This window comes from Eubalaena glacialis, chromosome 6 (genome assembly GCF_028564815.1).
Source record: "Eubalaena glacialis isolate mEubGla1 chromosome 6, mEubGla1.1.hap2.+ XY, whole genome shotgun sequence".
NCBI classification, from domain to species: domain Eukaryota; kingdom Metazoa; phylum Chordata; class Mammalia; order Artiodactyla; family Balaenidae; genus Eubalaena; species Eubalaena glacialis.
The window spans coordinates 150,220,210-150,247,530 of record NC_083721.1 but is presented as its reverse complement, the minus strand read 5'-3'; the positions used below and the strand labels follow the sequence as shown (position 1 = coordinate 150,247,530).

The window sequence follows — 27,321 nt, the reverse complement described above, 5'->3', positions numbered from 1 at the left end:
GAGAGGTCCAATTTTCTCAAAGTCACACAGCTAATAAGTGGCAGAGCCAGAATCTGAACCTTGACTAGCTGAGCCCATAGTCTTATCCACTATCCTATCCTGCCTCTAAAAAAGCAGAACAGCTTTCATTTTCACCTGCAGTTTGGGGACGATAATACTGTTGGTGATAGAAAATCGCACTGAATTGGTTTTAATAGTAATGAATCCACCTTGTGACTAACCAGTGGCTTCTGGATAAGAAAATAGGCAGAGTCTGTGCTTAGGTGGCAATTTTCTCTTTGCAATTATCAGATTATTAGGGAACAAGAAATATTAATTGTTATTCATTGACATTGTGCTAGGCAATGTAAGTGTAACCACAAAAAAAAAAAGGAGAAAATTATACATGTATATAAATGGTTATATCACGAGGTAAAAAGTAGCATGCAGAGGAAGGGAGATACGTTTTGGAACTATGGAAGTTTGAGGGTGGATGGATTGGTTCAAGAAAAGCTTAAACAATGAGCCAGGTCTTGAAAGTTGAATAGGGATCAAACCTGTGTCCTCACTATTAGGTTGCTTGACCCACCAAGCTAAGCAAGCCGGGTATGATGATAGTCAGGAGCCTGAATGGAAATGCCTACTTCGCCAAAACGTCTCTCCCACCTGCCTTGCACGGTCATCAGAAATCCAGCTTTAGGCATTCATTCCTGGGCTACGGTCCCACACTCTTCAAGCATCCTCTTTAAATCACAACTTCTGCTGAGAGGGGTGACTCATCCCAGGTTCCAAGCCATTAAGCTAGTGGTGTGAAGTCATTTGTCAAACTTCTTTCTTCTGGAGATGTTCTTTGAGAATCACGTTTAGAAAAGACTTGAGTTTGGAGGATGGGGCAAAGGAAAGAGATCATTTGAGTGTATGAGTAAAGAGCGAACATTTACCGTTTACAATGTGCCATGCACTGTTCCGAGACCTTTTTATGTACGAACTTATTTAATCATCACAGCAATAGAATGTTCCCATGTTGCAGGTGAGGAAACTAAAGTACAGAGAAGAAAAGTGACTTGCCCAAGGTCACTAAGAGATCTGTGAGTAGGGGATTCTCCCACAATGGTGACTGAGCACCCAGAGGACTGCATGAGAATAGCAAGGACTTGGGAGGAGGGAGAGAGACGACAAAAAGGGGGTCAAAAGGAAGTGGGAGGCCATCAAAAACAACCTCACCTACACACACGTTCTGTTGAGGACCAGGTGGTGATGGTAGCGGTGTTGATGATGGTCATGGTGTTGAGAGTAAAGGTACAGTACCTGTATCCACTGAACATAGAATATTTTATTAGGAAAAGTAACACATTGTTTTATTAATAGTATTTTTCCCTTTGGATAGAAAGAGATACATATGGTCATGTACATAATATAGATTAGGTGGTTACAGCACTGTGTACACCTGAAGAGCACTTAATTACTAAATACATCCACATACATCATTTCATTTGAGCCTTAGAAAAATCCCAAGAGCGATATTATATTGCCCTTTTGCAAATGGAAAAACTGAGACTTAGGGACAGGAAGTGATCTCCCAAGATTAGACCCATCAACCACTCTACAGAAGGGTTGGGACGCCGATCTTTCAGCCCCAGCCCCCTCCCTGCCTCCCTCCACCAAGGTGTACACGGGTGCAACACATTCGGTTTTCCATTTTCAGTTACCTTCCTGGAGAAATGCAACCCTGAGAGGTTCTGCATAAGGGGAGATCTAACCTTCTTGTAAAAGGGGGAGGCAGTTGGATCCTGGTGGTTTTCTTGGTATAACAGGAGGTGGTTGTATAAGGGTTGGGAAAGGGGCAGTCCAGGCATAGGGAAGAGCTTCTGCAGAGACCTTGTGGTGGGAATGAGCTTCCCAGGTTTGAAGCCCACATTTCCAGAGGACAGAGAACAGGGGGCAGAGCCACGGGAGTGGGGGCTCATCAGGACAGGCTGATAAATCCCACAGAGCCCCGCGGGCTGCAGTAAGAGCTGAGGACTTCCTTCCAATCTTGCTGGGAAGTCACCAGAAGATTCTAAACAGCAGAGCAATCTACTCTGATGTATATTTCTAAAAGCTCACTCTGGCTGCTGCGTGGACCATAGCTTGGAGGTGGCTGAGACTGAAAGCTTGGAGACCGGTTGTGAATATCAATAATTGGGAAAATTGGACAATAAGCATAGTTTATAAAGGACTTTCAAAGTATTCATCAAATGATAGCTATTAATAGGTCAATGGCGACTTAGCAAACTAAGGCAAACATATCAGTTAACAGTACAAAAGATATGAAAGAGCAGATGAAGTGCTTCTTTGCATTTTAGTTTCCCTATCAGTCAAACAGTAGAACACTGTGCTTCCGGGATGTTCACGGAGATGAATCAGAGTGTCTAGCTCTATACCTGGCCCACGGTAAATGCTCAGCCAAATATGAGTCTCCTGTTATACGCGACTCCACAAATAAAAGTCAGATGATGTGTCTGAGGATTCCACAAGGCTGAACGTACGGGTTGGAGTCAAAAATTTAAACGGAAATCAGAGACATCATACTTAATTGCCTGATGCTCTACAATGATAATTCTACACACTCGCTGGGTTGGCAAAGCGTATTATATATACATCCGCTGAACACAGAATATGGTTTGGGGGTCTCAGTGCCTCATACTGATGGCCTTTTAATGCAAACTCCGCGCTCGTAATTGGTGCCATGAAACCCCAGCCTACTCAGCAGACCCTTTCTGAGTGCTTTGTCATAATTCCATTTCCTTTGCCTTAGTACTTTTCTAAGGTGTAAGCTTGCTTTCGTGCCCTGAAATACTTGCATATTTTCATACAATTCTCCTTTTTTGATGGACAGGTTTATTTTCTATTATCTTTAACGAAATTTCCAGAGATAGGACATAGGCAGTTCTGTTCATAGGATTTATGTTTGTCTCTTTTTGCAAAAGAACCCTTTAGGTCAAACCTGGGTCATTCGAGCCACTAGAATTATGGTCATCTAACACAGATGCAATCATTCAAATCTACACGCCCTCAAGACACACAGGTCAATGTGTGTCTAGTTATTTTAGTAGCAGTTCACATGCCCCTATCTAGTTCTTTTCTTTAATTCTACTTATTTATTAGTTTGCATCATAACTGACAAATTAATTGTCTTGATGTCTAGACTATGAAATATTAAAAGCCAGCTGTTAGCTGGGATCCATTAAAGAATTCATCCTTCATGTGACTAATAAGATATGGTCATTTCCAGAATCTCCCTTTTTAAAAAAAATGTATTTCTACTACTGTGCACATTTGTGTCCCAGATAATCCTCAGAACGACAGGCTTTTTGAGTGAGTATTTACTCACATCCATACCTGCTATCTACAAGATAACTCCAGTTAACATCTGACTTTTAATGCTTCAAGCAGTAGATCCCAAAACAATTGATGAATGTTTTAATTATAATGCGAATTTAGTCCAGGGCGTGTAAAACCTTCCAGTCTGAGAAGGGAACTGCACTCTTATCTGATATCTGCCAATAATTTGTTTTCTTACCTTAGATTTTCTTAACCCTGTGGATCTCAAACTCTACTGGGTATCAGAACCATCTGGAGAACTTGGTAAATATACAAATGCCCAGGCCCCATCCTATTTCAATAAGCCTGGTCTCCTGCCTTCTTTAATAGCGTCTCACGTGACTGATATTTACCAAAATTTGAGATTCACTGATGTAGTCTTTTGAGATTTTAATCCCTCTAAAAAGAAATATCTCATTGGTTTGAGGTTTGGGGGAACGAAAGGATACAGAAATAGCAGGAAATCCCTGAAAACCATCATTGCCAAGCAAACATGGAAATAACAGTTCAAAATGTATGTAAGTTTTTTTCACATTGAAACTATACAAACATTTGGTATAATAAAACCCTGTTAGCTTGATATTATAAGAAATTAAACCCTAGCAATCTTACTGGCGAGGTACAAATTGGTCTCCAGCTGCCTTTTCTGATAGATTTTGATGAGATTGAAGGAGAGCCATATACCTACCAGGAGGGAATGAGCTTTGTCACACCAAAGAGAAGAGGTTTTGCAAATTCACGTCTCACCTAGGTTCTAAATTTTTTGCCATTTTCTGAAATTCTTTAGGGGGTATGAAGTTGGATTCAGCATATCCATTATCAAGCGAAGGAGGTTCTGTAATAGAGGGTCTTGTCCCTTTTTCTTTCTTCCTTTTTTTTTTTTTTTTTTCTCTTTTTCTTCTTTTAAATCTGAAGGAAAACGTTCAGGGCTTCAAAACACTAAAGAGAAAATTTTGGCTTAGGCCAGTGTTCAGTCTAGTGCCAAACTTACAGTGGAATTCAAATGCATATAGTAAGGAATTTATTCAGAGTGGCTATCCTAATAATCTTTCACTTTGCTCTATTCAACTGTCTTAAAATTTCCTGTTTCAAACAGCTATGTTACTTGATTAAAACAATGTTAAAATTTTTTGTCTCCGCTTTAATATTAAATTTTTGTTTATAAAATTGGAGCATTGAAATCTCAACCAATCCATTAATAAATAAATAAATAACAGAGTTCACAGCATCCTTGGCAGGCAGAATTGAAGGAGCCTGGAATCGTGTCTCATCCCTCCTTGGGAATGGAATAGGAATTACCAAGAATCCTCCTTAAGTAAATCCCTCGAGTTTTCCCGTGACCCAACCAGGACTTCTTAGTCCCAGATGTGTCAGCACTGCCCCAACAATAAACCTGCCAATTAAGCAACAGAATATCATTATCATGAATGTAATTACAGACAGTAATTACGAGCTCGTAAACGCCTCCCACAAATGGAGCCCTTTTCCCAAACCACCTCGGACTCTTAGGAAAATGGAAGGCAATCCTATCCCCTGCCTCACCGCAATAATAACCTCACTTGCTTAGAAGAAATTCCCGCTCTTGCTGGCCCAGGGGACGTGCTGAGCAAACTTTAATGGGCTGTGCTTTAGGGAGGAATGTCCCCTTGGGTGGGGTCCCTTCCAGCATCTCTCATCCACGCATGTTGACTAGCTCCCTTCACTAGGGAGCAGTGACTACCCAGTTTGGCTATATTTCTTAATTTCTGTTCAGGTAGGGGAATTAATACCACATTTTAAGAATTTCTGCGGAAAAATCAAATGTTGGAGGCGCTACAAAAAACTGTGATAACTTTAACATTACTTGAAATGGAGCATTAGGGACTTCCCTGGTGGCGCAGTGGTTAAGAATCCGCCTGCCAATTCAGGAAGCCCTGGTCCGGGAAGATCCCACATGCCGCGGAGCAACTAAGCCCGTGCGCCACAGCTACTGAGCCTGCACTCTAGAGCCCCTGAGCCACAACTGCTGAGCCCACGTGCCACAACTACTGAAGCCCGCGTTCCTAGAGCCCGTGCTCCGCAACAAGAGAAGCCACCGCAATGAGAAGCCCGCGCACCGCAACGAAGAGTAGCCCCCGCTCGCCGCCACAACTAGAGAAAGCCTGCACGCAGCAACAAAGACCCAACACAGCCAAAAATAAATTTTAAAAAATAAAAATAAAATGGAGCATTACATGGTGCAATTTCCCGAGGAATTAGAGTCCGTGACAATTGAGTAGACATCATAGAAACATGCATGGGTGAGAAGGCTTTTCACTTCTGTAGAAACGAAATGAAACTCTTTTTGCAAAGTTAACCCTTGCATTCAGTGGCTTTATATTTAGCTCGTGAAAACCTTTTTTTTTTAGGCCACACGGCGTGGCATGTGGAATCTTAGTTCCCGCACCTGGGATCGAACCCTTGCCCCCTGCAGTGGAAGCACGTAGTCTTAACCACTGGACTGCCAGGGAAGTCCTAGCTCATGAAAACCTCAAACCCTCATGGATACTAGGTCCTTGAAAGGATTCCACACAGATACGTTTCATCTGAAATGCCATACAATCTCCCAAGATCCTAAGCTATTTTTTTCTTTTCATGGAAAGTGAGACTAAGTGCCTGTAATTGCAACAGGAGCTGGCACGGTGGAGTCCAGACCTTTTGGATTTACCATGCATTGAATAATGCCCTAGAAACTGAGGAGAAGGAACCCAGGTCTAGTTCACCCCCCCCCCCCGCCCCAAGATGCCTAGCACAGCCCTTTGCATAGAGTGAATTTTCAGGGCCCTTCTCTGAATAAGAGCAAATATTACATCCAAAAGTGTTGTACGATTTTGTTTAAAGGGGATCATTTGTTACTGGCCAAGTTAGGGTATTTCATGCTGCAGTATTTCCATTGACTGTGACAGAGAAATCACGTGTCAATTATTGCTATCTTGCTGTAGTTGTTCACAGTCTTCTCCTGTACTAGAAATAAAGTGGATGGGTATCGGGATTTCCACACAGTAACCCCAAGACCAGGAAAGGTAAATGCAACTTCCAAAAGGGGCTGAGAACCGATGACACCTTTAGAGAAACCACCCCTAACCAACATCTCTGAAGGCATCTAGTAGCTTTACAGAGGGGGCTTGTGAAAAGCGAAAGCGTGTTTAACCCTTGCATTAAGTGATTTAAAATTCATTTTAAGTGTCTGAACAGCAGCTTTAAACTCCCAGTACTATGCACAGACCAGGATGGGCTTGTCTCTCTGATATGGATATTCACGGTCCTTTGGCCCTTTCAGCATAAAAGAAATTCACTTATCAATTAGTCTTTCCATCACTGTCTATAATCACTTTAAAAGTAGAACTCTATATTTTTTTCTCATTTTGACAGACAGTAGCCTACGAATTTCTGGAAATATGGGTGGCCAGATGGATTATGTTTTTGAACGTGACTGCATCTACAAATTATATATATTAGCATACTCCTTTTTACTCTCTACTTTATAGCCGTATTCAGTAAAATATTCAAGGAGGTAAAATTTGCCACCAGGGAAGGTTAGTGTGAGAACGTTTTCATTATATTGTCCTATTGTTTCCCATTCTCTAGAGGGCAGACCTTCAAGTCCCTGTAAATTGAATAGAGAAAACAACATCGTATACATAAACCATTAACTGCCTGTATCTCAACGCAAGAGACATGTGGCTTTTCATTCTATCATTAGGGCTCTTAATTTACCCCACAAATAAAGCACGATCTGCTCGGCTCAGCTGATCTCCTCACCTGTTTGGGACGACATTGAAACCATCGACACAGTTTCTCTTGGAAGAGCCAGCCCTTTGTGTCAGGCTGAGTGGAAGGTGACAGGGAGAACAGAATTGTCACTCTCACGTAGCCACGTGGCACGTCCGTCTTAAGCAACAGGGTGCCTCTCAGGTCAGCCTGTGATAACACCCAAGTCAAACAAGGCTGAATCCTGGACGTTTTATGTCCTGAGGATCTGAAAAGTGTCCACGGCCAGCCCTGACCCTCGAGACCTCAAATGGTCATCTAAGCAGTAACATAAATTGGTGCCCACTTGCTCCCGGGCCATTGCTGTTGGGAGCAGGGCTGGCGAAAGGGCAGCCTTCCCATGGAGAAGCTGACATCTTTGTAGGCAGTAAAATCGGGGGAATGTGTTGATTACTCCGACAGGCAATCCAGCGCCAGTGGCTCCATGCCCGAGGCTGACACCCTCTGCATCTTATGACCACTGTCAAGGGGAGGGGTGTGCGAACGCTGTCAGCCCCAAAGAACCGAGAAAGCACTTGCCTTCCAAACCTCTCCATCTCAACCCCATCCTGACAATGCCAAAGCTCGTCATCTCGTGTTTTTCAACCCTCCAGAAAATGGCCTTCCAGCCTGGGACAAGCCGAAGACTTGTCCACACGGCGAGCAGGAGTGGAAGCTTGTGGGAATGTCTGAAGCCTGCCTGCACAGGAAGAGCCCCCCAGAGAGGCGCAGCGCACTGAAAAATGAGCAGTCGCCCCGGCACCTCATCCAGGCCACCTGGACCAGTTCCATATTCCATCTGGACCACGACGATGTGAACGATCAGAGCGCCCCTAATGCCCAGACCTTCCAAACGGAAGAGAAGAAATGTAAAGGTAACCAGATTTTTATTAGACCCGAGTTGCCACAAGGAAAAGAATTTTCTGTTAAGTGTGTGCTCTGTTTCCACTGAGTCCACGTATGGTGTCCATGTGTTTTCCCCAGCTGCTCTCTTCCAAAGTTTCTTTATCCCTGTATCTTCTGGGAAGCGTAAAATAAGTGGGTTCCAAAGGAAAGCAGTTAATTTCAGTTTCATGTTGGGGCACTTGGGGATTTTTCTTTCTCTAATTAGCAGGAGGGTTGTTAGTTTTGGCTTCACTTCTGTTTTCCAAGCTAAGTAGAAACAGACATTGATATTGTTACATAACTACTTGCTTTGAAGCATGTGTGTGTGTGTGTGTGTGTGTGTGTACATGACTTTTCCCAATTGTGCCAGTAGCTAATGGGATCTCAAAGTCTATCTTTAACCTAAATAGACAATTCATGTTCAAAAGAGAGGTTTGAAGTTGTTTTCCTTTACTGGTTAAGTCCTGTGTCATCATCCTGAAAGGCGAGATTATGGTGTTAGGGGGTTGTCACCTCATAAAAAAATGTTAAACTGGCCTAAGTTTCTGATTGCATTAGATTCAACTGGTCTTTACCTCAGGTCGCCTCCACCCTGACAGATGTCTTTGTGTTGATCGCTTTATGGTCTTAGGGCTTCCCAAAATCTTTGCTTCTTAAATCAATTTGTGTCTTTAAATGTCCAAGTTCATGTGACCTCCCACTCTTTTTCAATTTAGCATTTTTAAAAATAAGGTCTTTTTCCATTTTCTTTAAGGACTTTGACTCATGATCAAGTTATTTTTTTATGGAAGTGTAGTTGATTTACAGTGTTGTGTTAGCATGATAAAGTTTTAAATGGTGTATTAGAAAATCTGCCAATCACATACTAAGATATATTAATGAAAGTTTGTAAAGACTCCTATATATGAGCCGTGAAGGGCTTTTGCAAAGTGTTCTAAGTTGAACATAAAACATGATTATATTCACCCCTCTCAAAAAACTGCTGGTCCTTTAACTTTTCTGAAAACACTTCAGAAGCTCCTTGGAACCACTAGTTGACCTGTGAAGTTGGGTGTGCGGATTGTTTCAGATGAAAATAGGATTATCTAAACAAATAATAAAATAGAGGTATGAGCTCTGATTTGAATGCAGTCAAAACCATACATGTTCTCTTGGGGAAGATTTGTGTTTGAACTGTCTCTCATCTTTATTATTTAGGAGATTTGAGAAATTGAAAGGGATATTTAGAAAAAGAGCAAAATAAGTTTTCCCCAAAAAGTCAGAATATAAAACAGATGTCTCTGTGTGTATGTGCACATGTTTATTTTTGTTTGTGTTTTTTTTTTTTAAACATCTTTATTGAAGTATAATTGCTTTACAATGGTGTGTTAGCTTCTGCTTTATAACAAAGTGAATCAGTTATACATATACATATGTTCCCATATCTCTTCCCTCTTGCATCTCCCTCCCTCCCACCCTCCCTGTCCCACCCCTCTAGGTGGTCACAAAGCACCGAGCTGATCTCCCTGTGTGCACATGTTTGAAATGCAATTGAGAGTTAGTCTTAGAATTTGTAACCAGGTTGTGTCTTCAGATTTTAGGAGCTGGAGTCAGGACCACATCAGTCCTTGGTTCACAGTGAAATGCCTTGGTTTACAGGAAACTGCAGTGTCCTCATGATCTAAGGACCTCACAAACTAAATGTGACTTATTCCTAATTGGTATCCATATTCATTCATTCATTCATGGGTCCATCTCCATCATTTGTGAGAAATCTTGGCCTTGGATATGGAGAGTTTGTGACGCTGTCCAGTTTCCAGTTTGTTGGTAAACCTTGAAAGCAAAAGGAAAGAGTTTCTATTTGGATCCAAGACCCTCAGTGTTGTAAATACAGTGATTAAGATCACAGATTTTTGAGTCTGCCATATTGGGGCTAGAATCTCAGCCTTTCCACTTTCTGTCCTTGAGCAAACCTATGTGATTGTTGATAGAATTGAAGAAGATAATGGATTTAAGCGCTTTAGCACAATACCTCCCATGGTGCTCTCTAAGCAGCAGCTTCATTCTTGCTGTGATCATTATGATCAGCTCTGCATCATTAAATCACATAAACTCCTTGGGCTGCGCTGAGTGCCTGGCGAGGGATGAAGAAGGAGACCAGTACAGGTGGGTGTGGAGTGCGGCGTGACGTCGCAGGGGGGGGTTAGACTTGATCATCCATTTCGCATCCATTCAGCTCTCTTTTGCTGCAAGGCGGAGAATTGTTTACTAGGAAAATATAATTAAATTAGTAAGTGAAAGTCCTTCCTCCAGATTCTAGTTTTAAAAGGAACGCAACTAAGGTAAACGCTCCCGTAGTTTCCAGAGCAACAGCCAGGGTTCACACTGGCATGGACGTGAAGCAATGCCTTGGTTCAGCGTGAAGATGCTGAGGAAGCCTACTGTCATGGCCAAAACTGTAAACTGAATTTCACTCGTTCCCAATGGACACCTGTATTTGATGAGGTGGTGGTGAGGCTGGGGAAACAACTGGAGTGGTTGCTTTTCTTCTCCCAGTTGGGTCCTCTCCATCTACTCAGCTTGCCAGCCACCTCCTCACAGGATCTGTGAGAAGAGCTCTATTTTGACATCCATCCAGGCTGGGCATTGATTTCCTGGCTCTCTCTGTCTAGCCTGCAAGCGTGCTTGGTATCTCTTTCCTGGGCTACCATTCCATGCCTGCGTCCCCTCTGTGTTTATTAAGCGCCTACTATGTGCAGGAGATTGTCCTTCATATCTTTGAAGAAATAGCAGCAGGGCCAAAAATCCATCCACGTACCCCCATTTCAAGGACTCCAGATGGAATTGATGAGAACCAAGTGACCCTTAAAGATACAGAAAGAGTCTGCAGTGAAGGAGCCATAAGAACAAATGGGCTGCGTGAAGTTCTGCGGAAGCCCATCTCCCAAATCAGTGATCTAGCCAGTCTAGACCAATGCGCCTCTGAGTGTGTTTTTTTTTATTATTAATTTTTATTGGAGTATAGTTGGTTTACAATGTTGTGTTAGCTTCTACTGTACAGCAAAATGGTTTGTGGTTGGGTACCCTTCTGCAAACTATTACTTCCTACCCGGTTCTATTGATGCAAGTACAGAAACCGAGAAAAAGCTTTAGAAACAGTCATAGCCAAATAGCATCGCCACTGGCGTTCAAAGGCATGATCAGTGGATCCATCTCACTGAACAGGGTAGAGTCTGGTTGGATATTGTCAGACTCGCTTGGTCGGTCACGCAGGGCCAGAGCTCTGTATAAAAATCTTGTGCAGCAGAACCAAGGGTTGGGCCATCGTGGACTGGATATTTTGTAAATTATTCGAGATTTACTGATTTATGCTTTGCAGTATTCTTTTTCTTTTCTTTTTTTTTTTTTTTAATTTATTTTTGGCTGTGTTGGGTCTTCGTTGCTGTGCGCAGGCTTTCTCTAGCTGTGGCGAGCGGGGGCTTCTCTTGTTGCGGAGCACGGGCTCTAGGCGCGCGGGCTTCAGTAGTTGTGGCTCGCGGGCTCTAGAGCGCAGGCTCAGTAGTTGTGGCGCACGGGCTTAGTTGCTCCGCGGCATGTGGGATCTTCCCGGACCAGGGCTCGAACCCGTGTGCCCTGCACTGGCAACCGGATTCTTAACCACTGCGCCCCCAAGGAAGTCCCTTTGTAGTATTCTTCATGTTTTTCTCTAGGCTTATTTTTGGTAGGTACTGAATGCCTTCTTTTTCATTTTGATCTGAATACTGCTTTTATTTTAATCTGCATGTACGTGTGCTCCTATGTGCTACAACCATTGTAAGGAAATTAATTGGTAACACATTTAAATGAAATGAGAGCCCTGGAGCCCTGACATTCTACTGCATATCCCACAATTCAAATCTGCTCTAGTGCCAGAGGCTATTTCCAGCCTGAAGCAAGTGACCCTGTTCCCCTCCTCCAGCCACGCTTCGTGCCTTAGAGTTTTTGTCACAATGTGAGCTAATTGCCCAATGGTGAGAACCACACCCTACTCCCGCCCACCTCCTCCCTTCCCAGAGTCTGAGATGATGCTCCCAGCTCTCCAACCAGTGGCACTAGCAGCACCTGAACCTCTTAGAAATGCAGAATCTCGGGCCCCAGACTACTGAACTGGAAGCTCTGGAAAGGGGCCTAGGAATCTGTATTTTAACCAGCCCTCTGAGCAATTCTTAAGACTTGAGCATCAGGAAGTGCCTGAGAATACGGACAAGCTCTTAGAACCAGTAAAGGAAAGGGTCTGCCACCTAGTGGACACTCGGGGCATGTGCATTTTAATTCCTTTCCTTGAGCGCACCTGGGGAGCCACCTGAGTCTCTCCATTCTTGATGGGTCCTCCCTTTAGGCCTGGCTTCTCTTAATTGCCAACTGGGTGTTCTGCTCAATCACTCTGCCCAGTAACATCCCTCTGGGACTTGAACCCTTCTGAGAGTCCCACTCTGTTTGGCCGGAGCCCGGCTCCTCCTCCAAGTTCTTACAAGGCTTCTCCGCTCAGCCCTCCCGAGCTTCTCTCTGGGAACCACAGGTCCCACCAGCCCCACAAGGATGGGTCCTGGACAGATGCACGCACCCCTGTAGCTGGATCTTGCCAGCCCTGCTGAACCCAGACAGTCAGACCTCCAACCTGGTTGTTTGCCCTTGATGTCAATCAGGGACTTTGCTGAAACACTGGAACCTGGTGAGAGAAACAAGGCAGGGAATGACCCATTTCTGGGGTTGCATCAGAAAAAAGATAGCTATCTGGTGATCTCACTGAATTTTCTCTGTAGGTCTGTTCTGTGTTTAGTATCAAGAGAATTGAATCTCAGATACCCAGAAAGGCAAGAAAACATAGTCAAAATAATTTTACTAGGAGGTTACTTTCTCTCACTGTAAAAGCCTCCCATGTACGAAAAGTAAAAATTTCCCAAAAGTTCAACAAAAATGACTTTTAGAGATCGTTTGTTAATTCCATCCTCCAAGGATCTTAAAATCTTTATTATAGTTCAGTCTTTTTTTCTGTGCATATCTATTTTTTACAAACTTGGAATCATACTAGGCATGCCATTTTTAATCAGCTGTTAAGGCTTAACAATATATCATGAACATGTTCCCTTGTCATTAAATATTCTCCTGAATCCTGACTTTTATTGGCTATAGATTATCCTTGCTTATAGATATAATTTGTTAAACCAGTCCCCAAGATGTAGACAAGTTAAAGCACTTTTTAAAGCAATTTCTTATGTCCGCAAAGGGGCAGACTATCAACACAAGCCCTTCAGAAGGAGGAAAAAAGTGAACCAAATCAATGATGACCATTTTAAATGATGTATAATCCTCATTTACCAAAATAACAAAGTGTTCTAAAAATGAGAGACGTGAAGTCAAGTTATGGTGTGCATTATAACCCTTCAAGTTAGTCACATTTTCAAACATGTGATGGCTATCTTTGTCCTTAAGTAAAATACAAGGACATCTTCAGGTAATTGAGTGTTTCAGAAGGTCGGGGATTAAAAAGCTTTAGCCCTCCCACCCGTAGACCATCTGTTCTGTCCATTTCCACTCTCCTCTCTGCCCCTTCTCCCCATCCATCGGGAAGCGTGGTTCCAGCTGAGAGCACCAGTGTAATTCACACACCTCAAGGGCATCGGGGAGCCTCAGTCATCAGCATGAGAATAGGTGCTCTCCACCAGCTTCTGGCACGTGCCAGAGAGCTCTGAGATACTTCAAAGGCAGGGAAGCGCATCTATCAGTAGCCCAGGGCAGACAGAAAGAGAAGGGCTAGAAAAGAAAGCCCAGACCACTTCATCTGTGGAGAATCCGCTCACTAACTTTGTGAGGATGACAAAACAACTCCTGTGACCTCTTGGTGTTTTCTGAAGTGTAATAAGGTATATAATGCAGAGTAAAACTCACATGATTGTATAAGGATTTCTTATTGATTGCCTAGACTTTTTGCACTGGGACCTATATCACTCACCCTTTGAGATAATAAAAACACATTATAATGTGAAAAACAAAGAAAAGGAAAGAAAGAAAAGTCATCAGCTCGACTGGAGGGAAGGGAAACTGGGAACAGCAATGTCAAAGGAAGACAAACCTCAGAAATTCAAAGCTCTGTTCCACCCAACTGCAGTTTTCATTGAGATGGGCTTTTTGAGGCCAATTTTGCAGCGTCTGTTACAGGAGAGCCTGGAGCCCTCCTTCTCCAGTTTTTGTTACCCTCTTGGACCTTGAAATGCATTGACGAACTAGATAAACGTAAATGAAGAAAAGCAGAACAAACCATCACGTACACAGCTAGAGTAGAGGCATAAACAACTGAGAAAAGAATCCATAGCAACAACCAAGGTATTTTTCAGACTCTTTAAAAAAGTTTAAAAAATTAAACAAGAAACCAAGAAAAGTATGAAGGAGCTGAAATGAAATTTGCACCAGGCAGCCTGGCTCAGACATCAGAGCTCTTTACCATCATACTTTTATAGCACAAAAGGGCGAGAGAATTCCAGGAGCCCTAAGGAAGAAACCTAAAACCTTGGAGAAGATGCTGGTCTACACGAGGCGAACATGTGGGGCAGTTAGACCTGCCAGGACGGGGCAGTGAGAGTCAGCACATACTTAGTTTTACAGTCTAAGGTCAAATTCTCGCACAGCCACTTACCAGCCGTTTAACCGTGAGCAAGTCACTTAGCCTGCCTGAGGCTGTTTCCTCGTCTGTAAAATGAGGTCTCGCCTCTCTCATCGAATGGTGAAAAGAAAGAAGCTTAGGTGATTTCACAGAACACCGTGAGTGCTCAATAAATAAGAGTTATTTTCTCATCATGAAGCTTAGAAACATTATGAGAAGCAGATAGGATATTAGGGATATAGAATGCCCACGTGAGAATAACCACTAAGTTGATGCTAACGGGATTGAAGTTTTTAAAGCCAGGAATATAACGGAAGCAGGGGGAACAGACACAACAGCCGAATCCTGTGATAATCCCAACAGGTAGTTTACAGACGAAATCTGGGACAACATGGGAGGTTAACTTACTGACCTTGCATTGAAGTTGAAAAGATACTCTTGGGAGAGTCAGCCATACAAAATTATCAGAGATGACCACTGGAATTCAAAGTCCTTCCCTTCTCCCATGGGTTGCCCTGAATGCCTGTAATTCCATCATGGCCCTTTCTCTGTGGTCTTTCAAAATGCAAACCTCCTGGCTGGATATCTTATCAAGTCACTAGTAGCTCCAAGTGGAGAATTGGGTCAGATTCCTTTCCTCCTCAACAGGATCCAATAAAGGCAATAGAAGGAGTGGGAATGGGAGGAGGCCATGAGAGGGATGAGGGTCACAGGGAAACGGGTGAGAGAGAGAAAATAAGGAGCAGGACTCCCATGCGGCACTGTACAGGTAGTCAGGTTGTGCACTGTACAGTAGGAGTGGTATTCCCCACAGACATGGTGCCCTGAAAACAAACGTCACCACCTCACTGCTGGCCAGGAGCTGACCCGGAACACAGGATGAAAATACAAAGAAGTTCCAGTCACATTTAGACAAATGTGTGAATGGCATATTGATCATTGGCTCTCAAGATATTCCAAGACTGATGTTCACACATACACACAAATATACATATGATTGGATAAATATATCAAATCATCACAACATATGTTTTAAATATCTTGCAATTTTATTTGTCACTTATACCTCAGTAAAGCTGAAAAAAAACCCATTCTGAGAATCCTCCTGTGACACAGCTGGTCTACTGCACTGAGTCTTAGGGATGTCGCTCAGCACGTAGTAGGCACATAGGGACTGTTTAGAACAGAAGACCATGGTTTGGCTCTTGGCTCTGACACTTTCCAGTTATTTAACTATGGACAAATCCCTAATTCTCTCCAACAAATACTGTAATCAGAGATTAGTTGGCCACAAGGAAACCAAGGACATCAACCTACATTCCATCCTAAATGTCCATCCACAGAAGAATAGATAAAGAAGATGTGGTACATATATACAATGGAATATTACTCAGTCGTAAAAAAGAATGAAATAATGCCATTTGCAGCAACATGGATGGACCTAGAGATTATCATACTAAGTGAAGTAAGTCAGACAGACAAAGACAAATATATGATATCACTCATATGTGGAATCTATTTTTTTTAATGATATTAAACGAACATATTTACAAAACGGAAACAGACTCACAGATTTCAAAAACAAACTTGTTACCAAAGGGGAAACATGGAGGGGAGGGTTAAATTGGGAGTTTGGGATTAACACACACACACTACTATATATAAAATAGATAACCAACAAGGCCCTACTGTATAGCACAGGAAACTCTACTCAATATTCTGTAATAATGTATATGGGAAAAGAATCTGAAAAAGAATGAATATATGTATATGTATAACTGAATCACTTTGCTGTACACCTGAAATTAACTCAACATTGTAAATCAACTATAATCCAATAAAATTTTTAAAAATTTAAAAAATTAAAATGAAAAAAAGTAGGGAGTTCCCTGTTTGCCTAGTGGTTAGGATTCCGGGCTTTCACTGCCATGGCCTAGGTTCAGTCCCTGGTTGGGGAACTAAGATCCCACAAGCCGAGCGGCACAACCAAAAAAAAAAAAAAAATGTAAATAGAAATAAATACAAAATAATGGCAAAAATAAAATAAAGTATTTCTCCAATACAATAACCGTATTTCCCCCTGTGGGAAAAATAGAGCAAAATACATTAAATCAGTACTGGCCCCCAAAACCTAAGCTATGGTCATCATGAAAACATAGCACCAGCTCCAGGATAAATTGCAAAATCAGTCGTCTTCTACCGCCTCTTTCAGCGTTCTTACTGAACCCTGGGCCAGCTTTCCCCAGGAACAGAGGAGGCTTCAGGTTATTCTCAGTTCTTTAGTAAGTCTAGGCTTCTTCCCCCTTCAGTTTCTGAAAACATACCCATGCTCCATCATAAACTTCTCTTCCCGAAGGTGTTGGTGACCAGTTCTACCCTCTATCCTTACCTCTGCAGGGCAGAGGCTTTGGGTTTTGAAAACCCCAGAGAAGCAGAAAATCCATGCCAAGAGCAACCTCTGGTAGCACCATCACAGACGAGGCAGGTCTCCTGGGGACCATTTCACCTTCACTTATCACCTGTGTGATGCTCATGATGAGATGTCTTTAGAGTTGAGTCTTGGTTCTGGACCAATCCAGCCTCTTTGACTTGAATTGTTTCTCTACCCACACTGCAAAGATACCAGAAATCCAGAACCAGCCGGGCTTTAGGAAAGAGAGTCAGGAATCCTCCATGGTCCAGAGCCATCCTCCATGGCATCGACTGAACCATTGCCTCTGGTGCACCACTATCCTCAGGGCATTTGTCAGTATTGGCTTATACAAGAGACTTGACTTCGTTCAACTTTACTGGCTCTTAAAATATAGAACTGGGGACTTCCCTGGTGGTCCAGTGGTTAAGACTTTGCCTCCCAATGCAGGGGATGGGGGTTCGATCCCTGGTGGGTGAGCTAAGATCCCACATGCCTCGAGACCAAAAAACCAAAACATAAAACAGAAGCGATATTGTAACCAATTCAATAAAGGCTTTAAAAATGATCCACATCAAAAAAATAAATAAAATACAGAACTGTATTGCCAATATGACTACTTAACTCAATTAGCTATACTGTGAACTCACTCAGCATGAGTTAGAATATTGCATGTGGGTTGATGGTTTATTAGTCCAGATGGCAGTATTCAGTGAGTGGCAGGTTTTACCCCAACTACCCTACTCACAGTTGTCCCATAATATGCAGCTACAAAGGCCATACGATCAGAAGCCAAGCCTCAGAACTAATGAAAAGATACTTATTTGGCTCTGTTTGCCCAGCTCTGGAAAAAACGTCTTATAATAAGCCTAAGATATAAAACTAAAGGTCAAAACTATGTAAGTAAAAGAAGCTCCTGCCCTTTAAGGGAAGAAAAAAATACATGTTAATTTTTGCAGGCGTTTCAATTGACTGTGTTTCCAAGGAAACAGGTATCTGAAATGGGTTCATCTCATTTAATATTTATGGCCGGACATAGGGATAGTCCTTTCTTGTTATCCCTTTCTGGTTACACATGATATACTCATTCTTAACTTCCTTTTGAAGTGATCATTCTATGTTTGAGTCTCATTTCTTCCACAAATAAAGGAAATAAATGCTTATTCTTATGATGTTTTAAAGTATTTTGCAATATTAAGAAGATAAGCCTGTAAGAATGAAGAATATTAAGAATAGTGGTGATCACCACTAAAAAGTAAGAAAATAACACTAATCAATCTGACACACTTTTCTCAGACGAATCAAAGGCTATTGAGCTTGGCTTCTTGTTTTATTGGCAAATTGGCTTACTTTTCAATTTTTGTTCTTCCAGTTTTATTGAGATATAATTGACATACAGCACTGTATAAGTTTAAGGCATAACATTTTGACTTACATTCATTGTGAAAGGATGACCACAATAAGTTTAATGAATATCCATCATCCCTTACAGAGACAAAATTAAAGAAATAGAAAAAATATTTTTCTTTGTGATGAGAACTCTTAGGATTTGCTCTCCATAACATACAACAGTGTTAATTATATTTACCATGTTGTACGTTATGTCCCTAGTGCTTATTTATCTTATAACTGGAAGTTTATACCTTTTGGCCACCTTCATCCAATTCCCCCTCCCCCTTCCCCCCCCACCCCGCATCTGGTAACAGAAAATCTGATCTCTTTTTCTATGAGTTTTTTGGTTTGTTTTTGAAGTATAATTGCCCTACAACACTATGTCAGTTCCTGGTGTACAGCTTAGTGATTCAGTATTTCTATACATGTCAAAATGATCACCAGATCTGCTTAGTTTTGGGGTTGGTTTCTGTTTTTTGTTTTGTTTTTTTATGTATTTTATTATTTTATTTTATTTATTTTTGGCTGCGTTGGGTCTTTGTTGCTGCGCGCGGGCCTTAATTGCCGCAAGCGGGGGCTTCTCTTGTTGCAGAGCTCGGGATCTAGGCACGCAGGCTCAGTAGTTGTGGCTCACGGGCTAAGTTGCTCCGCGGCATGTGGGATCTTCCTGGACCAGGGATGGAACCCATATCTCCTGCATTGGCAGGCGGATTCTTAACCACTGTGCCACCAGGGAAGTCTTGTTTTTCTTTTTTTTTTTAATTAATTAATTTATTTATTATTCATTTTTGGTTGCATTGGGTCTTTGTTGCTCTGCGCAGGCTCTCTCTAGTTGCACCGAGCGGGGGCTGCTCTTCCTTGCGGTGCCCGGGCCTCTCATTGTGGTGGCTTCTCTTGTTGTGGAGCATGGGCTCTAGGCACACAGGCTTCAGTAGTTGTGGCACACGGGCTCAGTAGTTGTGGCTCGCGGGCTCTAGAGCACAGGCTCAGTAGCTGTGGCGCACGGGCTTAGTTGCTCCAAGGCCTGGTTTCTGTTTTTAAGCGTTGAATTGGAAAAAGAAAATTGGTGGCAGGAGACCATCATGTCTTCAAGTTTGAGTGAGTTGTGTGCTTTCTTGGGAGATCTGCTAAGGCAAACCTATAAATTCCTTTTTATTTGATTTTAATCTCAGCTTTACCAAAAAGTGGAAGTGGTGCAGAGAACTCCCATACACCCTTCACCCAGATTCACCAACTGTTAACATGGTGCCACATCTGCTTTATCATTCTGTGTGTGTGAATACTATGTGTTTGTTTGCATATATACATATTATTATTTTTCAGAACCATTTGAGACTAAGTTGCAGACATCATGCCCCTTTAAATACTTCAGTATGTCTCCTGAAAGCAAAGAAATTCTCTTAGAAAACCGTGGTACAATGATCAAAATCAGGAAATTGAACATTGATGCGTACTATTATCTAACCTACGGACTTTATTTAAATTTCACAAACTGTCACTCCTCACCTCTCTCTCCCCACAGAGGAGAGGTCAAGGCTGAGAGCAGGACTGAGAGGGGACGTGCCTCTGGATCCTGACTTCATTCCCGACAGGGCTTGCCACCGCTGTTCCTTAAACCAGCTTGTTTTCCGGGCCAGGACCAGGCCAGGAGAGTGCCTTTCATTTAGTTTTTGTCTGCCTGGTCTGCTTTAATCTGTTCAAAACCTTTCTTTGTCTTTCATGGCACTTGCCATCTGTGAAGAATGCAGGCTGATTATTTTCTAGAATGTCCCTCAGTTTGACTGGTGTTTCCTCATGATTAGAATTAGATTATGCATGTTGGGCAAAAATACAAAAAATAAAAATTGTTGTATCACCTGATGTTTGTTCCTATAAAAATTTAAATTTAAGTATGTGATTCAGAAATAGGTTCCAGTCTTCCAAACCACCTACATCTTTGTGTGACTCCTCTTGTGGTTTTTTCCCCCTTTTTCTTTTCCATTATGGTTTATTACAGGATATTGAATATCGTTCCCCGCGCTATACGATAGGACCTTGGTGTGTATCCATCCTATATATAATAGTTTGCATCTGCTAATCCCAACCTCCTAATCCAACCCTCCCCCAACCCCCTCCCCCTTGGCAACCACCAGTCTGTTCCCTATGCCTGAGTCTTCTTGTGAGGCATCCATTCAGTATTCTAAGGGTGAATGTCTCAAGAATAAAAGTTATTTGTTTCTTTGTAACCAGTGACCTTTTTAAGGTTGGAATGACAGGATGATGCTTACCTGGGGGTCACCTCTCTTGGTACTGGGACAGAAAGCAGATTCTCTGCCGTCTGAAGGCTTTTCTGAAGATAGCAAATAGATGCTGCCTCTTCGGTCTCTTCTCATGTTTAACTGGACTTTCTTTCCTTTCCACGATTCAAACCATAGTAAATTACAAAACAACTAAGATTGGGGTATATTTTAGGTTAATCTTGATACCTGTAGTGTATCTTTCTAGACTATTTTGATATTTGAAATAGAATGAAGAATTTCGATTCACCAGTTCTAGATCTGGGTCTCAGGGTGGCAGCATGAAGTAGATCCTATTTTTGAAAACGTTTACAAATCCTCTTTTATTCCCCTCATCCTTCAAGGCCCAGTTCAAATATCACTCCCTCTGGGATCCTCCACTGCCCATCACAATGAATCATTTCTTTCTCATGCTGTCATGAAATTTAATTAAAGTACTTCCTGTGCTCTGCCGTATCATATTGTGGCTTTAAACATGCCTGTTTGATCCTCCAGTGACTCTGAGTTTATCTTGATTTACATCAGAAATGTTTTTAGTGTGTTCTCTGTGCCTGGTACTGTACTGTGTGCTGAGAATAGGAAGTTTGATGAGACACCCTGCTTCCTGCATGGGATTTCCAAATAGAAATGTTGGAAGAGCTTTGAGTTGAGACCTGAAATGAGCAGCAACCCTGTTTATGACCAAGCAATGACGAAAATTCTATTGGCTGGCATTTATCTTAGAGAAAAATAAAAAAGAATCTAACCTACGTTGTTTTGGAAATAATAATTCCGTTTTCTCCCCTGTTCACCTAACACTGGTGGTACTAGGGTGTCAGATACTGTCTTCTGCTTATTGATATGTTCTTTTAGTTGGGTTGCAAACTTCAGAGGAAAATCATGTCTTTCTCCTATGGTGTATCCTCCATTAGGTCTAGGAAAATAACATACACAGTATGTTATATAAATAGTATTGATATATAAATGATGTGAACTTATTAATTTTCTATCTGTTGACAAAAATTTTAATTACCTCAAGCTATTTATTTATAATCTCACATCTATTTTGTCAAAGCTTTTTTGAGATATATTTTGTGTGTCACAAAATTCCTCTGTTTTAAGTGTACAGTTCCATAATTGTTAGTCTATTTACAGAGTTGTGCACCCATGACCACAATCTTATTTTAGAATGTTCCCATCACCCTCAGAGAAACTTTGAGCTGATTTATAGCTACTCTTCATTCCTGGACCCAGCCCCTGGCAACCACTCAGCTACCTTCTGTCCGTACCGATTTGCCTTTACTGGACACTGCCCAAAAGTGAAATCATACAATAAGACTGACACCTTTCAGTTAACATACTGTTTTTGAGGTTCATCCATGTTGTTGCATGTATCAGTACTTTATCTGAACTTTTTACCTTTAATCATTCTTCATAATACTTTCAAGTATAAGTGAAGAACTGGAGCCTTTAATGAACAAAGAATGCACCTTTTGAAATCGACATCAATTGTGGCAGCATCTAGATTTTGCATGAGTTGTTCTTCAAGGTGAAAAAGCAAAGTAAATGCAAATGACTCAATCACTCATTCATTATTCCTATTGTTAGGGAAATTTGTTATAAAATTAATCTCTGATATGTTACTCTAGAATAAAGAAAGTATACTATAGCTGTTAAATGTCAAAACCATTCCACTCAAACAAGCACTCAACTTTTCAAACCAAGTCTATCAGTGTGAATTACAATGAAATAATCATCTTAACACATTCAATTAAGGGGAAATGAATCTACACACTGTGGGTGATTAAATTAAAGCATACATAAAATAAGCGGCTATGTGATATTCATGCAAAGCATAAATGATATTCGTAAAATGTTAAAGGACATTTTTTTCTTCTCAGGATAGAGGGAAACAAACATATTAATATAAATATATGAAGTAGCATTAAATTAGGCACATCTTTGGAAAAACAGCTAAATCATCACAGTGATCTTAGAATTTGTGTTGAAACACATACTTAGTTGCCCAGAACTTTCAAAACATAAAATAATTCTCTACTTAGAAAAGCAGTGTGGGGAAGTGAGACAAGCAAGTTCTAGAATAGCAATTCAAGAGCTGAAATTTCAATACTAACATCTTCCCTTAGAAACTACATCATAGTGAGAAAACCATCTCTTCAGTTTTCCACTCTGTCAAATGAATGGAAATACCTCCCCCACCAGTCTGGTTGTTTGGTTATAAAGACAACACACAGTAGATGTTATCACCATTATTTAGCCAGGGCTCTAATTGAAGTTATACCAAAACAGAAATTTTACGGTATGTTTTCTAGATTATGACGCCCAAGCTTCATCAGACTACAGTCAGGAAAGATTTGCTTTTGAATCCAATGCTCATTCATGAAAAAGAGCAGAGATTCCACTGTTGGCTTAGAAAAGAGAAGAATTCAATGCTGATAACCATGGCCTAAAATATATTTTTAAAGCCTTACTTTTTTTCTTCAATCTCCAGCCTTAAGGGTGCCATTCTGTATTCACTTTTGTGTACATGCGTTTGTCCTTTGGTCTGGATGCCGATCTCCTTTTGAATATTATCTCATTCCTTCAAAGCACAAGGAGACTTTATGATTTGTCTTTGGTCTTAGGAAACAGCAGTCAGAATAAAACCCTTGATCTTCATGCTGGGAGCTCTTAGATGCCAGACATTGTGCTGGAATGTCCATCATTCATCATCACTCTTCCATCCATTGGAAATGCTGTGGAAGAGAGGCTTTGACATTGCACAAATGTCTGGGAATTTTGAGCACTACAACGCATGACTCGAAAACTTAAATGGAACAAATCTTGACTTCAGGCTAAAATCAGATGATACATTATTTTCCAATATGCGAGAGAGAATTTCATGAACTAAGCATCCATCAAGAAATATTTTGAGCATATAAATGCCCTTGTCTGACATGGTTAAGTTTCTAGGCCCCTGAAGGAGGACAATTAACAAGCTGTGAAAAATCACTGCCTGTTGGGTTATCATTGTCCTACAGTATGGACCCCAATGTAAACTACTGGCGGCATAGAGGCAGGAAACAGGAGGCATATTTTACATCCACATACCATATTCCAACACGTCATCCTGTTTACATGGAGAAAATGCATCATAACTCACCATCTGCAGGATTATAATTTTTAGGTCATTCAGCCATTGTCCACTCCCATCCATTCGTTCATGTGTTAAGCAATTATTATATGCTTATTGTGAACCCCTAAATTAACTTAAATATCCAGAGATAAGCACTATCCTTTTATCTGTAATTTATGCATTGACTTTAAAAGAACAAAGGTAGAAACATAAATGTAAATAATTATTTCGGCTTTAGTGCATGGAAAGGAAATATTCTTAGTGCAGGCACAGTATTTTGGAAATGAACATGGGGTTTGCAGCCCAAGAAACCTGCATTGAAATCACCCCTGATCAGCCCTATGACCTTGGGCAAGTACCTAACCTCTCCAGGTCTCGGTTTCCTCATCTCTAAAATAGGAGCGATGATATGTACCTACAAAAGTGTCGTGAGGCTTAAATGATAGCACCTCTATGCAAGGCATTTCACAGGGCTTGGCTCGCTGTATGGAATAGAGATAAGGTCGGGGAAGGGCACAGGGTGTGGCCAAGGCATCCGGAGAGGTGTTATTCAGCAAAACTAGAAGTGCCAGAGTTCAGGTTGTCTGAGTGAACGGCAAGAGAGAGGAATAAAAAACAGTCCAGGGCTATGTTATGAAGGACCTCTAAGGCTTTAAACTTTTTCCTGAAAAGTGAGTGTGATTTTAAGCCGGGATGAGGGTGGGAGAGGGAAGAGGTGACACGTTTTCGATTCTCCTGGACAGCCAATCCCCCTGGGATTGAATTGGAAGGTCAGAGTAACATTAAAGACATAGAAACCTGTTGGGTTCGCCGACTTTTCTCTTAAAGAGAAGCGGTGGGGAGTTTCCTGAAGACAGTGGCAGCCTGGACTCGTCCGACCTTTGTGATCAGATGTTGGGGAGAAGCCAGAGAGAGATGAATAAGCTGCAAGGAAACGTACAAGCGGGCAGTTTCTACTAGAACAGATCTGGGTTTGAATCCCGCCTCTTCAACTAACCAGCTGTGCCACTTTGGACAAATAATAGATGGGTTTTTTTAATCTATTAAAAAAAAAACATGGATAGCCATGGCTGCCCTGAAGGACCATCATAAGGATTAAATAAGACTCTTAGAGACGTTCAGTCCCGGTGCGTGGGGTACCGTGGAGGCATCTGGGGAGAGGGTAGGTGGCTGGACACGCAGGCCTGGGGGCCACAATGAAGCACCACCAGTGCACGGGGCAGTAGTCAGAGATGTGGACCTTGATGAGGTCACCTGGAGAGAACCGTGTGGTTAGAAGGTTCAGGATAAACCAAAGGGAAAGCCGATTTTAAAGGCAGGCAGAGGAGCAATGTCTTGAAGAAGACTGGAAAGAATTGACCAGAGATGGAGGAGGCGTATGATGTAGAAGTTTCTGGAACACCATCAGCAGGTGTGGCCATGGGGATAAATGAAAGCAGGTACGATACTATTGGGTCCAGATGAAACGGAGCAGGATGCTATAGTCCTTCCCCCCCGTGTCCTCAGCCCGCCTTTTGTCTGTAGAAACACTTTAGCCAAGGAATAAGTTTATTCAGACAAGTGAGAAAATGCAGAAACAAAGGAAAACAGTCAGAGGAGACCAAATAATAATAGTTTAGTCATTAAGCAAAGTCAAGGCCCTTTAGTCCCTTCTCAAGGGCTATGGATAATATTCTGACCCCTCTCCTGTGAGCTGTCTTGTAGATACTAAAACCCCCATCAGGTGGAAGACGTTAACGACATGATGACCAGGCTGTAGTCACGACATAAGCTGCCACAATTCCGAGAGCTGGCCTCAAGGAAATGGGAACCAACCGACCCTGGAACTGAAGACCAAGTGTACTTAAAACAATCAAGATGACGCTGATCACACCACCCCATGACATATTTCAAGGTGACCGTCAGAGGGTGCTGTTTCCGCATGTAGCCCCCTCCTTCCGTCTATAAAAGCTCTTGCCCCCTGATTGTCAGTGGGGGGGGAGGGGAGTTGGCCTTTGGACAGGAATCCATGCACCTGCCCAGGTTGCCGGCCTCCAAAATAAAGCAAAATTTCCTTTCCACCAACCTTGCCTCTTTATTGGCTTTTGAGCGGCAAGCAGCCAGACCCTCACTTTTGGTTACACAGAGACCCGGAGATCTTGGAAGTCATGCTCCTTACAAGAGTCCCGAGTGGCAATGATAAAGTGTGCTACGTGCTATCATGCTTGTAGTGATTGGTCACCAAAACCCAAAGTAGAGGCCGGGAAAGTGGAGCTAGGCTGGCCATACAGAGCACCCGATTTCTCCTGGGTTATTTAGGCCTAAAAGGTTTCAGATCAAGGACAAAGCCAATACACCTGCCAGGGCATCAGGAAACAGAAGCAAAAGAAAGGAGCTCTGAGAATCCAGGGCTCCAGGTGACAGCCAGTGAGCCTGGGGAAGCTGGCAGAGAACAAGCTGATGGACCACTGGAGCCTTCCTGGAGGGCAGTGGTTTTCAGACTTCAGCGTGGATAAGAATCCCCAGGAGGGCTTGTCTACACACGCACTGCTGGCCTCACCCTCAGTGTTTGTGTTCAGTGGGTCTGGGGTGGGGCTGGAGAATTTGCATTTCTAAGAAGTTCCAGGAGATGGTAATGCTGCTGGTTCAGGAACCGTATTTTAAGAACCACTGACCTACGGATTTTGGAGCCTATTTTTTCTTCTTTGTGGAACTTCAAAGGACTGTTTTCTTTAACTCATTCATCCTTATAAATTGGCCTATTTCATCGAGTAAAAAGCTGCTGTAACTGGGCTGGTGGTGTCTTTGACACAAACGTGTAGGGCAACCATTCCATCTGCGTGAAACAAAACATACAACCACCAAACCTTAGACCTGGAAAGAGTGTCCAAGTCAAGAAAGCCACCTGGACTGCCTTAATGAGAGCCTCTATCTCCTTGGGAATCTCTCAGTTCAGTTACTGGGGCTGTTTCCGTCAGCTTGGGCCCCAAGGGTGTCTGGTTCCCACTTCAGTGTTCTCATCGGAGCCGTCTCTTTTCCACTGCACCAGATCAGAATCCATTCCCTTTGTGCTACGAAACCACGTTGCCACTTTTGCAAGCACATTTTTGTAAAAGCAAATTCTGCTTGGTGATGGAGTGTGCCCAAGAGCTCCCCCCCTCCTTAGTATCCTTCAGTAGAGCCCTCCGGGTTTAGAACTCTGGAAAAGTTTTTGGTTTGGGGGGTTTTTTAAATTAATTTATTTATTTTTATTTTTGGCTGCCTTGGGTCTTTGTTGCTGCGCGTAGGCTTTCTCTAGTTGCGGCGAGCAGGGACTACTCTTTGTTGCAGTGCGCGGGCTTCTCATTGCGGTGGCTTCTCTTGTTGCGGAGCACGGGCTCTAGGCATGCGGACTTCAGTAGTTGTGGCACGTGGGCTCAGTAGCTGTGGCTCGCGGGCTCTAGAGCGCAGGCTCAGTAGTTGTGGCGCACGGGCTTAGTTGCTCCGCGGCATGTGGGATCTTCCCGGACCAGGGATCAAACCCGTGTCCCCTGCA

General features: G+C 42.4%; 1 protein-coding gene across 12 annotated transcripts in view; it reads left to right on the top strand.

Moving 5' to 3' along the window:
• THRB (thyroid hormone receptor beta) overlaps window positions 1–27,321 on the top strand; it is a 395,093-nt gene that overhangs the window by 310,552 nt on the left and 57,220 nt on the right. For 11 of the 12 annotated variants that reach the window (XM_061194742.1, XM_061194736.1, XM_061194743.1 and 8 more), the window contains one exon: window positions 7,725–7,985. The exons of the other annotated variant lie outside the window; for it this stretch is intronic. In XM_061194742.1, the coding sequence (XP_061050725.1) occupies window positions 7,725–7,985 (261 nt within the window). The remainder of the gene's footprint in view (window positions 1–7,724; window positions 7,986–27,321) is intronic. 12 annotated transcript variants of the gene reach the window in all.